The sequence below is a fragment of the Mercurialis annua genome, linkage group LG7 (genome assembly GCF_937616625.2).
Source record: "Mercurialis annua linkage group LG7, ddMerAnnu1.2, whole genome shotgun sequence".
Taxonomy (NCBI): Eukaryota; Viridiplantae; Streptophyta; class Magnoliopsida; order Malpighiales; family Euphorbiaceae; genus Mercurialis; species Mercurialis annua.
In genome coordinates, this window is record NC_065576.1 from 10,534,131 (window position 1) to 10,553,832 (window position 19,702).

Sequence of the window (19,702 nt, forward strand, 5' to 3'; positions counted from 1 at the left end):
AATCCTTATGAGTTAGTGATGTTTAAGTATAAACATTATGAGTTAGTAGTGTTTGAATAGGAGTTTAAGTGGTGTACTATTTAATAGAGGTAATTATGTTTATTAAAATTATTAATCTGTTTTATAAATAATTACGAAAATTTAAGAATTCTAGTATGGTGTATATTTTGATATTTGTGTTCATGTTAAACTCTTTAAAAATCATTATTTTTTTCTACTATTAAACTCTTAATAGGAATTATATTTATATTTAATTTTATAAATTTTTTTGATTATTGAAGGTTAATATTGTAATTTTACATGTCCTTTCCCACGTGCTACGCACGCGAACGCTGTTAATATGACCCGTTATTTATAATTACATGTTTATATGTATTTTGTTTTACTAATATATTATTATTTATATTTTATTGGGATTGTATTTTTTCCAATTTGTGTTTAATTAATAAAATATTATCTTTTTATTAAATTAATTAGGCCTAATGGCAAAAAAAACCCAAACCTTTACGACTTGTTGCAATTATATCCAAACCTTTTAATTTTTGCAATAATATCCAAATTGCATTATTTTGTTGTAATAATATCCAAATTGTATTTTTTTTAGCAATAATAGTCAAATTGATGGCTAGACTTGTTGTTTTTATTAAGATATTAAGCTATTATTATGTTTTGATGTATAATTATATAGTAAAAGTTCCAAAAAATGACAAAAAACTCAAAAAAATTCATATAAAAAGTGCAATTTGGATATTATTGCAACAAAATAATGCAATTTGGATATTATTGCAAAAATTAAAAGGTTTGGATATAATTGCAACAAATCGTAAAGATTTGGGTTTTTTTTACCATTAAGCCAATTAATTAAACTATTGTTCCATCACATATCTTTACTGAAACACATACCTCTATTACATCACACCCTGTCCTGTCCTATCCATGTCACAAAAGGTATTTCAATCATAAATTTTATATTAATAATAAATAGAAAATTTCATCCAAAAAAATAATATTAAATAAAAAAAGTCACCTTATAAATTTCATACAGAAAAATAATAGTAAATAAAAAGGGTCATCTTATAGTAGAACTTTGTAACTCTATGTCACAATAAAAGATGCATGTATCAATGTAAAACGTGATTTAAATGATATTCTATACAATTTTAAACTTATTTGATCTAAATTATATTTTCATTAATTAGATTTAGTTTGCCTATCTCATCCATTCCCACACATATAAAGTTATATATATATATATATATATATATATATATATATATATAGTTTCAAGCTAGTACTGGAATTTTACAACCCAATCAACAAAAATATATTAGATTTGTAATTTTTTTTTAAATTCATATGAGATAATATTGACATCAATAAAAAAAAGTTACATACCTTTTACACCTTCAAAACTGCCTGCACTTTAACAAAACCCTAATTAGCACAATTCAAAAAAAAAAAGTTACATACCTTTTACACCTTCAAAACTGTCTGCACTTTAACAAAACCCTAATTAGCACAATTAAAAAAATAAATTAAAATAAAAACTGAGAATTTAAATCATTGCAAACAAAAAAAAAATTATTAAAACTCATTTTTCAACAGATTCATCAAAGTATATATATATAGAGAGAGAAAAAAAAATATTAACGTAATGAGTCCTTTACTTATAATACTCATAGCTAGTTAGAACTTAGAAGTAGACTTAAATTCAAATTCTTGTTTATTGAATTAATTTTTATACCTTTATAATTATCCTTAGATTATTGAAAGCTAAAGTATATATATATATATATATATATATATATATATATATATATATATATATATATATATATATATATATATATATCAATAAATATTGCCGAACTACATTAGTCCTTTTGCTATAATTTAGTGTAGTGATGTGTATTGGAATGACTATTTCTTTCTATATTTTGTATTTTTATTAGAATTAAATTTGTATATAATTTCGTAATTATTTTAATTATTAAAGGCTTACATTGTAATTTTGTCTGTCCCCCCCCCCCCCTCTCCTTCACACTTATAGAATAGTTATAGATTTCTCTTCAACAAGTCAATAAAATGCAACCGAATTTCGGTATCCAATATGAATTATAATTCATATACAATAAGTGATTGAACAACAATTAGAAACTAAAAAGAGAAGATAATGTTTATAATTGAAATCAAAAAAAGAGATAATATATCAAAACCTATAAGTATCAAGGTTCAAGATAAACTTTCAAAATTTTAAAACTATACTTGTAGTTGGGACAATTTACCCTGTTTATCAAACAAAAGTGGGTTACACGACAATCACCGGATTTATTTATTATAAGATCATCCATATATACATCCATATATATATACTAGTTTCGCATTACGTGCTATGCACGTGGCTCGTAACGTAACTCGTCAATGTACATATTAGTAAATTTATTATAATTATATTAATTTTTTATTTATAATTAATATTAAATTAGTTAAATTTTTTTATAAAAGTAAATATAATATATTCGGTTATTAAATTTTTTTACATACTGAATTTATTCTTATTTTGATTTAATAACCACAATTAAATAATTAAGTTAATTTTATTAATAATATTTTTAAAAATAATAAGATAAAAATTTAAATAATAATATATTTACCAAATACAATATTTTAATTTTGTAGTTAAATCAAACTAAAAAATAGGCATTCCTACTAATTTGGAGATAATTTAGCTATTTTTTATATACTAAAAATTAAATTGGAGATAATATAGCTACATATTTTAATTAGGACTTTAATTACAATAGTGATTAATTAAATAACTAATTAGTTAATGACTATAAAACCTTTATTTAGTAATAAACTGAAAAGGATTATTCAGTAAATTTGCCTGTCCCCCCCCCCATCCGTGCTTTTATATATAGTATAGATATATGAATTTCGCTAGCTTAAATTATTTTTTCTCTGTCGTATAGTAAGTTTCATAAGTATGATTTGTTTTGACTTTTCAATTCTCAAAAGAATGATAATAGAACATAATAGTTATTTCATATAGTTTAGAAGTTTAAGTAGGTTACAAATTTTCTTAATTAAATATTAATAAAAATTAAATTAAAATAAATAGTTTTAAAAATGTGAGAATTCATGAAAAATTCTATTTGGTGAGATTGAATGTGAGAGCTCCGTTGGTTATCACAATTTTATATATATAAATATATATATATATATATATATGTATAGAAGATTAATTACATTTTTTAAATTTGTACTAAAAGTAAAAAATTATTCTCCATTCTAAAACAACACTTAACTTTATTTTTGCTCTTAAATATTTTTTATTTTAATAAATTATAATATAAAAAATTAATTTTATCATTAACTCAATTTCTATTCTATTATCTATTATTATTTTCCGAATAAATGAATTGATTTGGTATTTATTGAAGGTATACTAGAAAATGAAGATAAATATATAAAGATTTAAATATTTAAATATTTTAAAATTATGTGAAAATAATAAAATAGATAATTGTTCTGAAACAACGGATAGTATTAATTAATTAGTATTCTATTATTTTAATACAATTTTCTGTCTTTTTTTTATCTTAAATACCTCCCAATTTTTAATAAAATATCATTTTTAAAATTAATTTTGTATATTATCTTAAAATTCATTACTTATTTTCATTCTTTCAAAACACTGAATTAATCGTAGTATTTAATAAAATAAAAATAAATTTATAAAAATTTAAAATATTAATTATATTTTTGAAATTGTCTGTTTCTATTAAAATTATAGAGTTGTACATTTTTTATTAGCTCAAAGTTAGTAGACAAATTTATCCTATGCTATAAAAAAGTGAAATATTTATCAAAATACTATCTCATTTTTTTATTTATAAACAATACCAACACAACTTTTAATTTACAAATGGGTTAATTTCATAAAAAAAAACCACAAACTTTACACGAAATTTTATTTTAATCACGACTTTTAAAAGTTTTTATATAAAATCATGACCTTTTATTTTATTTTTCTTCAAATCTATCACCAAATAAATTTCCGGTGTATTTTTTCCTGACTTGGCCACCGCAATCCGGTGAATTTGAGAAAAAAATTAAAGATAAAGTTCACCGGACAAATTAGAAGTAAAAGAAATCTTTTGGCAATTTCTCTTAAAACCCTATTTTTCCTTCTTTCTTTTCATTAACACCCACCATTAACATTAATATTCATCTTATAAACTCACCACCACGATCTACCACCCGCCGCTGCCCTTTACTTGTTGCTGCCGTTACTCTCTACTCGTCCCGGCCGCCGCTGCTCCGCCTACCGCTATTGTCGCTCCCTCCTTCTCTACTCGCACACACCGCATCTGTCCTCCCCTTCTTCTCGTTCAAATATGAAATCGGATATGAAATATCAAATATGATATTTTCAGATGTGAATCTGTTTTTTAAAATTGTATATAGTCTGTATTACATACGGGTGATATACAATAGTAAAAGCCCCAAGTTAATATTGCCATCATTTAATAGTAAAAAATACATTTTTAAAACTTTTCATTTTTCGTTTTAGTTTTAATTTCACCAATAAAAAAATTATTTGACTGAGAACACATTCAAGTTGTACTATATATAAAAGTACGGATGGGAGGAATGACAAGCACATTTACGATAATACCCTTAAATATTAACTAAATTAAATTATTAAATGCTATACAAACTCTTGTAGATAGACTCTTGGTTAATTTGGATTACAATACGAACTCTTAATGAGATTATAATATTAACTGAATCTAATTTTTCTTATTATTATTAAAACTACCGATTAAATTGCTAAATATTATGCAAGCTCTTATAGATAAACTCTTGGTAAATTTGGATCACAATACAAACTCTTAATTAGCTTACAAATATTAACTAAATTAATTTTTTTTTCAATTATAATTAAAACTACTTACTATTAGTAATTTACTCAACTAAAAAATCATTTAGGGATAATTACGTTTCATAAATTTCACTCACTACACCAATAATGACCTATTGTAACATTGATATAATAACATTTTTCATAAACGTCAATGTAAATATCAAAAACATATTAAAATGACATTTGTTTAAATAACACTAAAAATGACTAATTTTCAGCCTATATTTTCTCCATGATTTCTATCTCTAAATAACCACTTTCTAATCGTGGTTGTCTCTCATTAGTAAAATCTATCACTTATATAATTCAAAAGAATAAAAGAAAAATTTCCCATGAATACAATCTAGCAAATCGAGAAGGAAAAATAAAAAAAATGAAAGTACGTGATTACTTGATGTTCAATCTTAATTTTCTTTGTATTTTTTCTTTTTGATAATTGAAGAGGGGGAGCGCTTGTATTTTTCTAAAAGTTTAATTTCATTGGAATTTATTGATTTGATTGAATTAGTGGGAGAATTGCACAACAAAGTTTGCTCATTAATCTGGAAATTGCAGTGTTCGCTTTGGTGGCAATCAAACGCATGCATTAATTAGAGTTTGGGACGATACCTACATAGTGCTTCTCTTCTGTGCCATTTTTCTTGACATTTGTTGGTTTATATTTACTCACCACATCAGGTACTATCTTTTACTTCCTTCAAATTATTTATTTGTCATTTGTTTCACTATCTCTATTATATTTATTGAAATACCAGTTCAATTATAATATAATTTCATATACATCACTACGTCACCAAACATTCCTTTCCATCCAATTTTTATTTCTATTATTTGGGGGATTTTTATTTTTGCCAAGCTTTTGAATTACTAGATTTTTTTTTAATTTTATATTCATTCTTTTTAAAGGCATTTTCAATTAATTTCCTGATTTGTTTTTTATCTATGCAGGAACATTTCTTCATATTGGAATGTTACGTTTTAGTGAATCTCACTCTAGCTATGCAATTTATTTGTTTTTTTATAATCCTTATTACCATGGATTCAGATTTCTTTAATTTCTTATGCAGATAGCAATACCTCTTGAGAAGCTGATTCATCAAATTGTTTCCTTAGCCCTTTAACTCCAGCTGATGTCCTTAGAGAAAGCTTTGATTCTGATATTGCTTAGGTAATGCCCAAAGCTTCACTTCTAATCACCTGTTAGTTGATTAGGTTTTTAAAATTTTCAATAGTATTGGTACGTATTTGTCGCTTGTTGTCCTATTTTTGTAATTTTAACGTTTTGTATTTTCTTCTGAAAGTATTTCTAGCATGAATTATGTCAATGTCCTCTTCAAAGAAGAGTTGGAAATAGAAAAGTTAAAGTTTATATGGATTGTTGAGAGTAGCACCGCAGTAGTATATCAGAGTGTATTTTGTAAAGAATGTGGAAAAATGTTACATAATTTTGTAAAGAATGTTAAAAATATATAAAAATTTGTTATATATTTATTCTATTGATAGATCTACTTTGTTTTTTTTATTTTATATCATGTATGAATTGACTAAGCAGTTAATACATATTAAAAAAAGTTATACTAATATATTAAATATATATTATGATAAATAATGTTAGCCATAAGTATTGCAAAAGACATTATAATCAGTATAAATAAATACTTATCACGACACTTAATAAATATCATTATAAAAGTGCTATAATAATATTTAATATATGTCGCAATAAATATTTATAAACGTTACAATAAATGGCTACAAATATTTGTATTAAATGTCACTTAAACACATAACGACACCGGCAAATGTAACATTCCAATGACATTTGTGAAAAATGTTGGTTTAAATTTTAAACGACGTTTATTTAGCATTAAGTAACATTTCTTTAATGTTACAATAAATCATTTTTGTTGTAGTGACTATAACTTAACAAAAGATTCAAACGCATAACCTTGTTCTAATGCAATAAAAGATACAACGTTTTTTTTATGTCAACTCTAAATTTTTGCATGTATAAATTGCATCAATCTAAATTGCTTTATAAATCGTTTTCAATTTATGGGTTTCTTACTCTCTTTCCTTGATTAGATAAATGGATATTGCTACTAGATAATAATAACAGTAATCGTATTAACTAAATTAAATAAATATCATTTATGTGAATTGATGTTTAAAAACAATAAATTAAAATATTATATAATTTTTAATAAAAACACTGACTAATTCAATATTGATTATAAATAAAATAAAATTAATATAATAATAAATTTAGTTAATATATATATTGACAAATCACGTTACGAGCCATGTGTCTCACACGTAATGCGAAATTATGTTTATATACTATATATAAAAGCACGGATCTCGGGGGGGAGACAATCAATTTATCGAATAATCCTTTTTGATTTGTTACTAAATAAAGATTTTATAGTGATTCACTAATTAATTATTTAATTAATCACTATATTAGAATTACAGTCCTGATTAGGATAAAACTGTATTACAATGTAATTTATTTATTTGGTTTTTGACAGAATATCGTTAATTTAATCTATACTATATATAAAAGCACGGATGGGAGGGGGGGACATGCAAATTTACTGAATAATCCTTTTCAGTTTATTACTAAATAAAGGTTTTATAGTCATTAACTAATTAGTTATTTAATTAATCACTATTGTAATTAAAGTTCTAATTAGAACAGGTAGTTAAATTATCTCCATTTAGTTTTTAAGTTATTTAATTAATCACTATTGTAATTAAAGTCCTAATTAGAATAGGTAGCTAAATTATCTCCATTTAATTTTTAGTATGTAAAAAATAACTATATTGTCTCCAAAATAATAAGAATATCTATCTTTTAGTTTGATTAAACTATAAAATTAAAATATTGTATTTGGTCAATATATTATTATTTAAATTTTTATCTTATTATTTTTAAGATATTATTAATAAAATTAAGTTAAATATTTAATTATGGTTATTATAAAACCAAAAGAAGAATAAATTCAGTATGGAAAAGAAAATTAATAACCGAATATATTATATTTATATTTAATTTTACAAAAATTCTTAACTAATTTAATATTAATTATAAATAAAAAATTGATATAATTATAATAAATTTACTAATATGTACATAAATTTACTAATATGTACATTGACGAGTTACGTTATGAGCCACGTGCATAGCACGTAATGCAAAACTAGTATGAAAAAATAGCTAAATTATTTTCTATTTAGTTGTTGGGGAGAATTTCAATTGGCTGAAAATTAAATTACCTTCGTTCAAAAGAGTTTTTGAATGATTGGAACTCAACTACTCAAATTAAAAGTTAATAACTTGAATGATTGGAATGACTCTAATTAAAAGTTAATAATTTGAAAATCTAAAAACTAATATTATAAAGATTTATTTTTATTGCTACGACTACAAGACATATTTTTTTTATTTCATCTTTTAATTGTTCAATTTAATTTAAATTAATTTTTATATTTTTTAAATTCTCTTCAAATTAGTAGGAATATTAAACTTTTAGTTTGATTGAACTACAAAATTACACGTTAGTCAATATATTATTATTTAAATTCCTATTCTATTTTTCTCATAAATATAATTTTAAAATTTAGTTAGTTACTAATTATGGTTATTATACAACCAAAAGGAGAGTAAATTTATTATGAAAAAATAGCTAATGTCTCCAAATTATTAAGAATATTATAATTAGAGTTCTAATAATATGTAATTTATTTATTTAATTTTTAAAAAATAAATTTTAAATAGAATTTAAATAGAATAAAATTATATGGATGAATTAGGATAAAAATTAAAACTAATTGATGTTAAAAATTATTTATTTAAAATAAACAAACAAGATTAACTAAAGTAAAAGTTTTGATATTTTTTCTAGAGAAAACAACAAAAATTCCAAAAATTGGGCTCCAATTACACTAATTATCATTTAACTCATTTATTTTACATTCATACCACAAAACACCAAAACTTTACATTCATGCCATCCCAATAAAAAGAAGACATGTGGTCTCTCTTTCTCTTTTCCACATAATCCCTTTTTCTCTCTCATGTGTCCCCTTCCTCTCTTTCTCTCTCTTTCTTATCAGGTGGTCCCCCCTTTTTCTCTCTTTTTTTTATCCCTTTCTCTCTCATGTGTTTCTCTTTCTCTCTTTCTCTCTCCCTCTCTTCCCACGTGGTCCCCCTTTCTCATATACACACCATATGCCTTAATAATTCATTTATATAATATAAATTTTGAAAATAATATTACTTTTAATTTTAAAAACTTAAATTTATTAAATTTATTAAATTTTAAAAAAATATATAAATACAAAAATAATACAATTTTTATATATTATTAAATTTTTATGCCATGTATAATTATATATTATGATGTATCTATCATGTATAAATATATATCATGATGTATCTATAAAGTACATTTTAAAAATGTATCTATCATGTATAAAATATGTATCGGAAAATGTATAAATATATTAATGAACCTATCGAATTAGTCGGTTGATTCAATTAAATTGATAAAAATTAAAGATAAAAATTAAAAAGTTTAATTAATTCGGTTAATTAAACTCCAATTTACTACATATAATTCACTTTCTCGATCAAAAGATTTTGGAAAAGATAAATTAATCCACCTACGCGTCTTTTAACTATTTATTTTTTTAAATAATAAATTAATAATTATCTGATATACCTGAGATGTATCGAAATTGAATCAAATATGTATCGAAAATGAATCGAATATGTATAAAAAAATGAATCAAATATGTATCAAAAATGAATCAAATATGTATCATAAATGTATCAAATATATATATATATATATATATATATATATATATACACACACACACATACACACACACACACACACGTAACAAAACGAAAAAATATATAAAAACAAGAAAAAATATTTTGAACGATCGAATATATATCAAATATGTATCGGAGATGCATCAAATATGTACTGGGAATGTATCGAAGATGTATCAAATATGTATCGGAAATGTATGTTTTGGAAATATATCAAATATGTATCAGAGTTGTATCAAAAATGTATCTGAAATGTATTAAAGATGTATCTGCTCTATACCATCTGCATTTCATTACTTTTTTTAATATTTTTTTAATACTTAATCTATTTAATAATATATAAAATAAAAATTAATTTATATATTTAATAATTTATCTTATGCTAATCAAATCTTTGAAAAATAGAAAATGTATTCTTATGTAGGTTTATGAGTTCGGTGTACTACTTGACAGCTATGCATGCTCTTTGTGCTTCTCTCCACTTTTTCTCTTTATGCACGCTTTCCAACATAACATTTACTCACTTTCTATTTCATTTTCTGTCATAACACAAACCACAAATATACAAGAAAATAAATGAATTTAGCTAAATAAACTTTCTTTCTAAATGATTGACTGTACCAAATTAAGAACCTCATGTTACATTATAGGCTTCAAGTTTGACCCTATCAAACCATTATTAGATTTTGTTTTGATATAAAATATAAACCATAAGTCAGTTATGATTTTATTCCTCTTTCATTTTTTTCTTTGTAAATCATTCTACTCTTTTTTTGTAAACCATTCTGTTTTGCTTCCTAAGGTAGAATTTTATTTATAAATGTTGAGTTAAGAAAACATGGGTTCCGTTCCAATTTATAATTTAATTAGGATCCAATTTATAATTTAATTAACTCGCAAAAAAGTTAAATGAAAATAAATATCAAAAAAGTGAAAATAAATGACAAATAGTTTACATCTTTTTCATGGGAATAAAAAATTATATCTTGTGAGGGGTTGATTTTTAAAATGAAAAATCATAGAAAAAAAATCCAAAAAGTGGCACAGAGTTGGAAAAAAAAAAGAATTGTTGGCCGGCCATGTGACTTCCACCTCACAAAAGGAATAGAAGCTATATATATGCAAGAAGATGGAACAGTTAATGAGGATGGAGGTTTGGACATATGTAAGTTTGAGAAAGAGGGCATTAAATGAAAACTAAATGAGTTTTGTGCTATTAATTGAAATAATAATGGTAACAAAGAAATACCTCTATCTAAAATGGCAATTGGTGAAAAGTAACTGTGATTTATGAGTTTTTTTGTTATTTTCTCTTTTTTCTAGCCAAAACTATTTTTTAGAATAAAAAGCAAAGTTAGAGTTTTTAGTAAATATAAAAATAATAAATTTACTAACACATAAACTATAAACTGTGCGAGTTACATTACGAGTCACGTGAGTAGCACGTAATGTAAAACTAGTATTATAAACCCAGCTATACTTAATCGTCATCTCCATCTTCTTCAAACTCCTTTTCTCTAACCACTTCTGGTTAGTTATCTAATTCTAAGTTCCATAAGATTCCCAATTCAATTTTTAATCCCAAATTCATTTCAATCCCCCAAAACAAAACTCTACAATTTCAATTCAATTCAGAAATTAGGGTTTCCATGGAGGAGCTTCCTCTTCCAGCTATGTTCGAGCAAGCTCAAAAGATCCATATAACCGCCACGGAGTCCAGTGCTGATCAGGTTTTTAATCTCTAATTCTCATACCCTAATTATATTGCAGTTATTATAACACTGTTTTGCCGTGTCCTTGTTCGAGTATCTCGTTTTTCATGTGTTCGTGTCTGTGCTACCTACTTAGTATCTCGTAGCGTTCAATTAATGTTCACTTTGTCCATGATTCTTACTGTAAGTTTAAATTATGGCTTGAAGGAAGAAGGATGTTGAGTGACTTGCCCAATTGCTTCGTCAAGTCAGGTATATATGTTGTAGAATGGTTGGTAAGTTATCGACTAAATTACTGAACATAAATATAGCATCTCTTTGCAAGACTAAGCAATTGAACAGAGCAGAGTCGGTTATTATCGATGGAATAAGGTTAGGAGTTCTTCCGGATGTTGTCACTTATAATACGCTCATTGATGCGTACTCTCGTCTTATTGGTTTTGATGCTGCGTATTCGCTCCTTCATAGAATGCGAGAAGCTAGTATAAAACCGGATGTTGTTACTTATAATTCTTTGATAGCGGGTGCTGCTAGAAACTGCTTGTTGTCGAAATCTCTTGACTTGTTTAACGAAATGCTTGATAAGGGTATCGCTCCTGATGTTTGGAGTTTTAATACTTTGATGCATTGCTTCTTCAAGCTAGGAAATCCTGAAAAAGCAAACCAGGTTTTCGGGTATATTATGGATAATAGTCTTCATCATATATTCCCATGTCCAACTACTATTAATACTATGATTAATGGTCTTTGTAAAAATGGTTATACTACTCATGCACTAATGCTGTTCAGGAATTTACAAAGAGTACATGGTTTTGTTCCACAATTAGTCACTTACAATATTCTTATCAATGGGTTGTGTAAAATTAGGAGATTAAGTGCGGCAAGGAGAATATTTAAAGAGCTTGCGGCATCAGGATATGTACCAAATGTTATAACTTATACTACAATTTTGAAATGCTGTTTTAGGCTTAAACGGTTTGAACAGGGATTTGAGATATTAGAAGAGATGTTTGAAAAGGGTTATACTTTTGATGGTTTTGCATACTGTACAGTTGTTGGTGCTTTAATCAAGAATGGTAGGACTAAAGAGGCAGCTGAATATATGGAGTTGATGATAAAAAAGGGCATTCAACATGATCTAGCATCTTACAATACTCTGATTAATATGTATTGTAGAGAAGGCAATTTGGATGGTTCGTACCGATTGCTGGATGAAATGGAAAAAGAAGGTCTAGAATGTGATGAATATACTCACACAATTTTGATAAATGGGCTGTGTAGGACAGGTAATACTTTGGGTGCAAAACGTCATTTGCAGCATATGAACATGATCGGTTTCAGTTCACCATTGGTTGCTTCAAATTGTATGGTTGATGCTTTATGCAAAGAAGGTAGGATCGATCAAGCTTTAGAGATGTTTAAATCAATGAAAACAAAGGATTCATTTACTTACACTTCCTTGGTTCACAATCTTTGCAAGGCTAGAAGCTTCCGTCGTGCATCCAAACTCTTGCTGTCTTGTTTAAAAAGGGGCTTGCGAATATTACCATCAGCTAAACGGGCTGTTATTGATGGCCTTCGTTATTCTGGTTTTCATAAAGAAGCAAGAAAGCTTAAGTCAGAAATGCAATTCATTGTACATCAATGATTTTTTTGTTGGCCACTTAGATGCAGTCTGGAGAATAATTTGCTGGAAAAATTCAATAAATCTGGTAATCATTCTTTTTGGTTTGAAGCTTGCCAGCACTGTGCCAAATATAACGCCCCATTTTGTTATCTACCATGATGTTTTCTGCTCTGTCACGATGCGAATTCAGGATACAAGACTCAGGTTAATGAAAATTGACTTATCATTTTTTGTGTATTGTTAGTTATTTTACGGTACTATTTATCATTTGCTATGTGAGAACTCTGCAATAATTTCACTAACGTAGAACCTGCTCAAGTTTCTATTTATTTATTTATTTATTTTACGAACATACCTACCGGAGGTTATTACCATAGAAACTATCTTGTGAAAGTAGTATGGCCGCACTTGTATTTTATACTTTTTAAGCCATTGTTTTTTTCAGCTTTTCTTTTTTATTTTTCTATATCGACAAACTGATTTTAGACATTTGATGGCACATGTACGATTTGGTGTGAATCAAAATGTTTCAAGTTATTTTCAATCCTAAATTTCATCTTTTTAGCAGCATCTGTTATCCTCCTTTCTTTTAATCCTTATGCTCTCTATGCATCTGTTTACTATCTTCTACCTTTTTGATGGTTTGCACTAAATAATTTTAACATGGTGCTTTAAATCTGCAGGAACCTTTCAAAGGCTAATTTTTAATTCCAGTGGGCCACTTTTCTCCAATTACAGGTAACTTTCTCTTGTCTGATGTATTTATTATAATAAATCAATGCTTATAAATAATAATTGCTTGGTTTTATAGTTTAAACAAAAAGTCAAGTGTCTCATCAAACTTTTGAATAATAACAGGAATTTTATGTTTGAAATCCATTTTTTTAATGATTACTGGTTTTGGCGGCAGAAACGAAGGATACAATTCAAGTTGGTGCTGAAGATTCCATCTGACATTTGGAAATGTTCTTGTGTAAGACTCATTTTGCATTACCTCGTGGTCGAAATTGCGACTTTTTATATGATTCAAGCTGCATGGTATTTTGATGTTTACCTAAAAAATTTGTAGATATATCTAGACTTCTTTCCAGGCTTGGTCGAAGTCAGTTGGCATTACTCGATTTTACATCTCTATTTATGCTAGCTAACAATTTAATCTGCAAAATAGCTCAGAAGTTCACAGTCGCTCACTGGCCGAGTTGGTACAAGCAGTAGTCAAAATGGCAGAGGAGACGACTTTCTCGTCTTCGTTTTACAACAGCAAAATGTTCTTGTGCAAACTCCGCTAAATTAATGAAATTTGTACAAACAACATTCAAAGATCTTCAAGACGGGACTATATGATTGGTGTTTTAGGTATGTAATTTGGCAGTCCGCTCCAGGAAATAATGGTGGGATTTAATCTATTCTTATACGACCATTAAATCTTATAGAACAGCCATCAAATGAAATACTATCTTCCAGATGTTGCAATTCAAATTAATTGTAGCAGATTACATTTTGTAAGCTTTTCTTTTCTTCTACATTAGTATTTTGTTTGGTATAGAATTTCTTTGATTTTTTTAAAAACATGTATATATATTGCCTCTAATGATCATACGTGGGTGATTACTGCTTTTAGGAGTGTAAGAACATAACCAATTAGAACAATTGAATCAAACTGATTAATTTCAGTGTGAATTTTGTTAAAAGAAATAATCAGTTTCATAGTTTGGTTAGATTGTAGGAGAAGAAATTTGAAATCCCTTTTAATGTAGACGGAGGCTTTGATAAACACAGTAACTGTCATAGCGTGGGAGTGGTTATCAGAGATTGCAACGGTAACGTGAAGGCTGCTTCTCACAGCAGATACGCAGCGAGTGTCGAAGTGAGTATCGGAGAAGCAAAAGCAATAAGAGACGGAGTGAAGCTGGCAATAGAAACTGATCTTATCCCCTTTGTTATTCAGTCTGATGCAAAGGACGTGGTGGAATGTTTCAACAGACAAGAGTTGCCTCGTAATGAAATTGGTTTGCTTGTAGCAGACTGTTTGAATCTTAATTCTGATAATTATTGTAAGGGCTTTGATTTCATCTATAGTTAAATAATGTTGATTATCAGTTCCGGCAGGGGCATGTCCCTCCTGAAATTTCATCTTTCGTTATGGCTGATGTCTCGGCTTTTTAGTCATGAAATTACTTTTCAAAAAAAAAATTACAACCTTTCGCGTTTATAGCCACTTAGACACGATATCAATTAAATTGCATCACATCCAAGTTCTTTTTAAATTTAACGCATTCTCGTTTAAAAAATGTCGAATACGTAATCCAACATTAAAAAATACGCTCCCACAAGCACTTCCCGTTTTCGACAATTAAAAACGTGCTTGAAAATAGGAATTTTGAGCAATGCAAATAAACAACACATCAAAATGTATAGATCAAAGAAGGGTAATAAGAATAAAAACAAGAAGAGCAGCAATAAAGGAATACTTGAGAGCAGCAGTGAGAATAGCAAATGAAACAATAAAAAGCTGCCACAGAACTTGAGCACTTGCCCAAGCCAGTACACCCGTCAATCCAACGGCCAATATGTTATCAGGATCCGGGTCCAGAAATAAATCACCCAGCTTCACATTGAACAGCGGATTCTTTCTATTTCCTTTCAAATTATTTTCTTCATCGCCACCGTCATCGCCGCCGTTCTCCGGTGACCCATTCGTTTGCGGTTCTGGGTCAGTGGGTTGTTGAATTTGGTTGTTATTTGTTGCAAAGAGAAGAGATTTTGATTGGGTTTTGGAGAATTTGAGGTGGGTTTTGGGAGGAAGATGAATTAATGATTTTGAAATTGATGGGATTGGTGTGTGGTTGAAGCCTAGCGTGGCCATTTTGTGTTTTAAAATTGTGAACCTCACCAATTTGTTGCCTGCTATTCCTCTATGCTAGTAGTAATTAATTACATTTTTGAAATTGTACTAAAATGTAAAAATTATTCTCGTTCTAAAACTTTAGTTATTAAATAATTTTTCATTTTATTAAATCATAATATAAAAAATTCATTTTCATTATTAACTCAATTTCTATTTTTTTTTGGTAATTAGGAGGTGGGAAAATGCTTGTGAGAAAAATCAATCCCACGACTTAGCAAATTACTGCTTAGCGTTTATACCGTTTGAGTTATGGGATACGGAAACGGAAACGACACGAAACAGACACGGAGAAACGGAAAATGAAGGACACGAAACGTGGGGGAAACGTGTAAATAATAAAAAAATATAGGGATATATTTATAATATTAGAAATTATATAATATTATATATATATATATATATATATATTAAATTTTATTTATACATTTATGCCAATTAATAAAATAAATGAAACACAATTAAATCCGATAAGAATAAAAAGATAAAATATATTTTTAGATAAAATAAATAATAAAAATTGTGGGTAATCGATTAAAAGAAATTATAGTTGAGAACTGTTTAGGTTTTTTTATAACTATATTTTTTTATTTAAAAAAACGGCCCGAAATGTTTCCTTATGAGTTTCCGAGAGTTTTCGAAACGGGACACGCAATTTCGTCGAAGTTTTCGTGCTTCTTAGATTATGACTCATTAGTTCTTTTCTATTATTTATTATTAGGCCTGATACCTCAAAAAATTCCGACCTTTTAGCCCCTTTTCAAATCTACCCTAATGTTGAAAACTGATTAATTTTATCCTATTTTGCACTTTCTCGTTTCAATTGCACCCTAATTTTTTAAATTTTTTAAATTTTTTATTTAAATGATGAAATCATTTAATTAACTAAGTTTAAAGATACAATAAATTTATTCAGTTCAAAAAAGTACAAATAAGTTTTTTATTTTTAAAAACTAACTAAAATCCATAATCAAATTAAAATTAATTTAAATTCTTAATTAATTTAATTAAATCTAAATAAATTTTCAACATATACAATTAATATATGCTAGATATGGAGAACATTTTTAATTTTTTCCAAACGCAAAATTCATCAATTTAATATTTCAGAGTACAAATGAAGCACAAAAATACGAAATAGGGTAAAATGACCAGTTTTCAACGTTATGGTAGGATTGAAAAGAGGCTAAAGGTCGGAATTTTATGAGAGCATTATTATTATCATTTCAAATAAATGAATTATTTCAAATAAATAAATTGATATGGTATTTATTAAAAATATACTAGAAAATGAAGATAAATATATAAAAGTTTGAAATATTAAATATTTTTCTTAAATATGTGAAAACAATAAAATATACAATTATTTTGAAACAACAAATAGTATTAATTAGTTGGTATTCTTCATTCACTACTTTGTTTTGAAACAACAAATAGACACTTCAACGAAATTTTAGACCTCTCTGAAAGAACTAACTGTTCTACCTTCACTACTTTGATGATTGATTTTGCTAGGTTTATCAATGATTCCAGCCTTATCGAGGTTTCTCTTCATAGTCGTTTTTTTACTTGATAAAATAGTTTATAAAAATCAAAAATTGATAGATGTTTTATTAATTCTTTGATTGTTAACAAGTGGTCCAATTTTTACCTTCAGGCTCTAACTCGATCTTTCTCTATACTGTTCCTATTTTTTCTCATCCTCGGGTCCTATTGATTGGGGTCCCCGTCCTTTTAAGTCTGTTAATGCTTGATGGAAGCATCATGATTTTTTTGTGGAAAGTTCTTGGCGAGATATTTTAGATAAGGGGAAAGATTACCCGATTGTTTGTAAATTACGCAGCCTTCGTCATCTTGTAAAAGAGTGGAACGAAACTATTCTTGGTGATTTAAATGCAAAAGTGGGGTTGGTTCCACATCAAATTACCAATCTAGAACCGTTATCGGACTCAAGAGATTTGTTTTTTGTGGAAAGCTCTGCTCTTATTGGTTTGCAATCAGAATTTTTCGGAGTTACAAAAAAAATTAATTGTTATGGTTGTAAAAATCTAGATTGAATTAAAGTCTTTTAGAGGACAAAAATACAAGTTCTTTCACTTAACGGCCTCTAGTCATGCTAAGAATAATCTTATTACTGAGATTACTATGGATGGAAACAGTTTTAATAGTCCGAGTGATATTAAAAGCCTAGTTTATCGGTTCTACCATGGACTGTATTGGAACAACAATTATGTTTCTTTATCATTGAGTTCCATGCGGCTTATACAGTTGCAATGTGATTTGTATGTTTCTTTGGAATCCATATTTTTAGAGGGAGAAACCTTATTGGCTTTATGTGATTGTGATGCTAAGTAATCTCCTAGCCCATATGGTTTTAACATGTTTTTCTATATTAAAGCATCACAGATTCTCAAGAATGATCTGATGGGTATTTATGATGAGTTTTATTCGTTAGCGAGGTTTCTTAAGGCTGTTAACACAACTTTTTTGGTTTTGATTCTGAAACTAAAAGAAGCTGCTGATTTGAAAGACTTCCTTCTTACAACTCTTATCAACAGAGTGTTCAAGATTCTTTCCAAAACTTTAGTAAATCGGCTAGTTCCATTTCATATGATGGTTATTTATGATAATCAATTCAATTTTATTAAAAGCTGTATCATTCATGAATGTCACTCGATAGCCATATAATTAATTTACCTCTTCTTTCGACGTAGAGATCAGATTTTGATGATTAAATTGGACTTTTCAAAAGCATTCAACATTGTATCTTGGATTTTTCTCTTGAGCGTTATATGATAGATGCAATTTGGAGATAAATGGCTGAATCAAACTTCATCTCTTTTGAGCTCTTCACAACTTTTAGTTAATGTGCATGGAAGTCCTTCCAATAACTTTACCATGGAGAAAAGAGTTTGACAGGGGGTTCCCCTATTTCCCATGCTATTTATGTTGGCATTTAAGGGATTTAAGAGCTTAATTTATAAAGTTATTATCTTGAGTATTATCGGCGGTATTATCATTCAAGACTATCACGAACCGGTTTCTCTCATGCAGTTTACAAAAGACACGCTTATGTTTCTACCCAATGATATGGAAATGGATCAAAATATTCTTTATATTCTTTACCGTGGCTGAGAATAAACTTTCACAAAATTTTAATCATTGGTCTAAATGTGAGCATTAATGATTAAATGCAGTTGCGAGTACTCTATATTGCAAGATTGAGGCGTTATCTTTTTCTTATCTCGGATTGCCTCTGAGTAGGAAGAATCTAAATTTGGCCATATTTTGCCCATTTTAAAATAATTTCAATAACCATTTGGCTCTTCAGGAAGGTAATATTTTATCGTATGCTAGACATTTGATTTTGATTAAATTTGTTCTTGTGAGTCTGCCGATATAATATATGTGTAACTTTGCTATTCCACAATCTATTTTTTCTTCTTTAGAGAGTAGTATGCGCCAGTTTCTTTGGTCGAGTTCTACTACATGTAGAAGTATTTCCAAAGTCTCATGGGATATTATTTGTTAACCTATTCATTGTGGAGGTTTACGAGTTCCATCTCTTAGATTAAATAATTATAGTCTCTGCTCAAATGGATTTGGAAGTTTCTTTCTTGTAATAAACTATCGTTATGATACATGTTAGCTAAAAACGGTTCGGGTATTAGCAACTGGCATG

At 27.4% G+C, this 19,702-nt stretch overlaps 2 protein-coding genes and 1 long non-coding RNA gene across 14 annotated transcripts; 2 read left to right on the forward strand and 1 right to left on the reverse strand.

Annotated features, from left to right (window-relative positions):
• Nucleotides 1-5,156: 5,156 nt before the first annotated feature.
• On the forward strand, nucleotides 5,157-6,202 carry LOC126657542 (uncharacterized). Of its 2 annotated transcripts, XR_007633362.2 has the most exons (4): nucleotides 5,157-5,309; nucleotides 5,439-5,608; nucleotides 5,879-5,900; nucleotides 5,998-6,202. It is a non-coding gene; the product is annotated as an uncharacterized LOC126657542 (long non-coding RNA). The 2 variants fall into 2 exon arrangements; XR_007633361.2 differs by lacking the exon at nucleotides 5,879-5,900 and having other exon boundaries at nucleotides 5,185-5,309; nucleotides 5,998-6,196.
• Nucleotides 6,203-11,261: 5,059 nt separating this feature from the next.
• Nucleotides 11,262-15,333, forward strand: LOC126655365 (putative pentatricopeptide repeat-containing protein At4g17915). 11 transcript variants are annotated; one of them, XM_050349520.2, is made up of 6 exons: nucleotides 11,262-11,506; nucleotides 11,696-13,319; nucleotides 13,799-13,853; nucleotides 14,026-14,088; nucleotides 14,289-14,617; nucleotides 14,826-15,333. In XM_050349520.2, the coding sequence occupies exon 2, from the start codon at nucleotides 11,757-11,759 to the stop codon at nucleotides 13,134-13,136; it is 1,380 nt and encodes a 459-aa protein (XP_050205477.1). In that variant the 5' UTR covers nucleotides 11,262-11,506; nucleotides 11,696-11,756; the 3' UTR covers nucleotides 13,137-13,319; nucleotides 13,799-13,853; nucleotides 14,026-14,088; nucleotides 14,289-14,617; nucleotides 14,826-15,333. The 11 variants fall into 11 exon arrangements, with proteins under 11 accessions (XP_050205477.1, XP_050205470.1, XP_050205471.1 ...); XM_050349513.2 differs by having other exon boundaries at nucleotides 14,026-14,617; XM_050349514.2 differs by having other exon boundaries at nucleotides 14,026-14,617; nucleotides 14,835-15,333.
• Nucleotides 15,334-15,509: 176 nt separating this feature from the next.
• On the reverse strand, nucleotides 15,510-16,054 carry LOC126655366 (uncharacterized). Its single transcript, XM_050349524.2, has one exon. The coding sequence runs from the start codon at nucleotides 15,979-15,981 to the stop codon at nucleotides 15,535-15,537; it is 447 nt and encodes a 148-aa protein (XP_050205481.1). The 5' UTR covers nucleotides 15,982-16,054; the 3' UTR covers nucleotides 15,510-15,534.
• Between the last annotated feature and the right edge of the window lie 3,648 nt (nucleotides 16,055-19,702).

What these genes read in the sequence shown, in the direction of transcription:
- LOC126655366 (XM_050349524.2), bottom strand. Translation starts at nt 15,981, where the DNA reads ATGGCCACGCTAGGCTTCAACCACACACCAATCCCATCAATTTCAAAA.
- LOC126655365 (XM_050349513.2), top strand. Translation starts at nt 11,757, where the DNA reads ATGGTTGGTAAGTTATCGACTAAATTACTGAACATAAATATAGCATCT.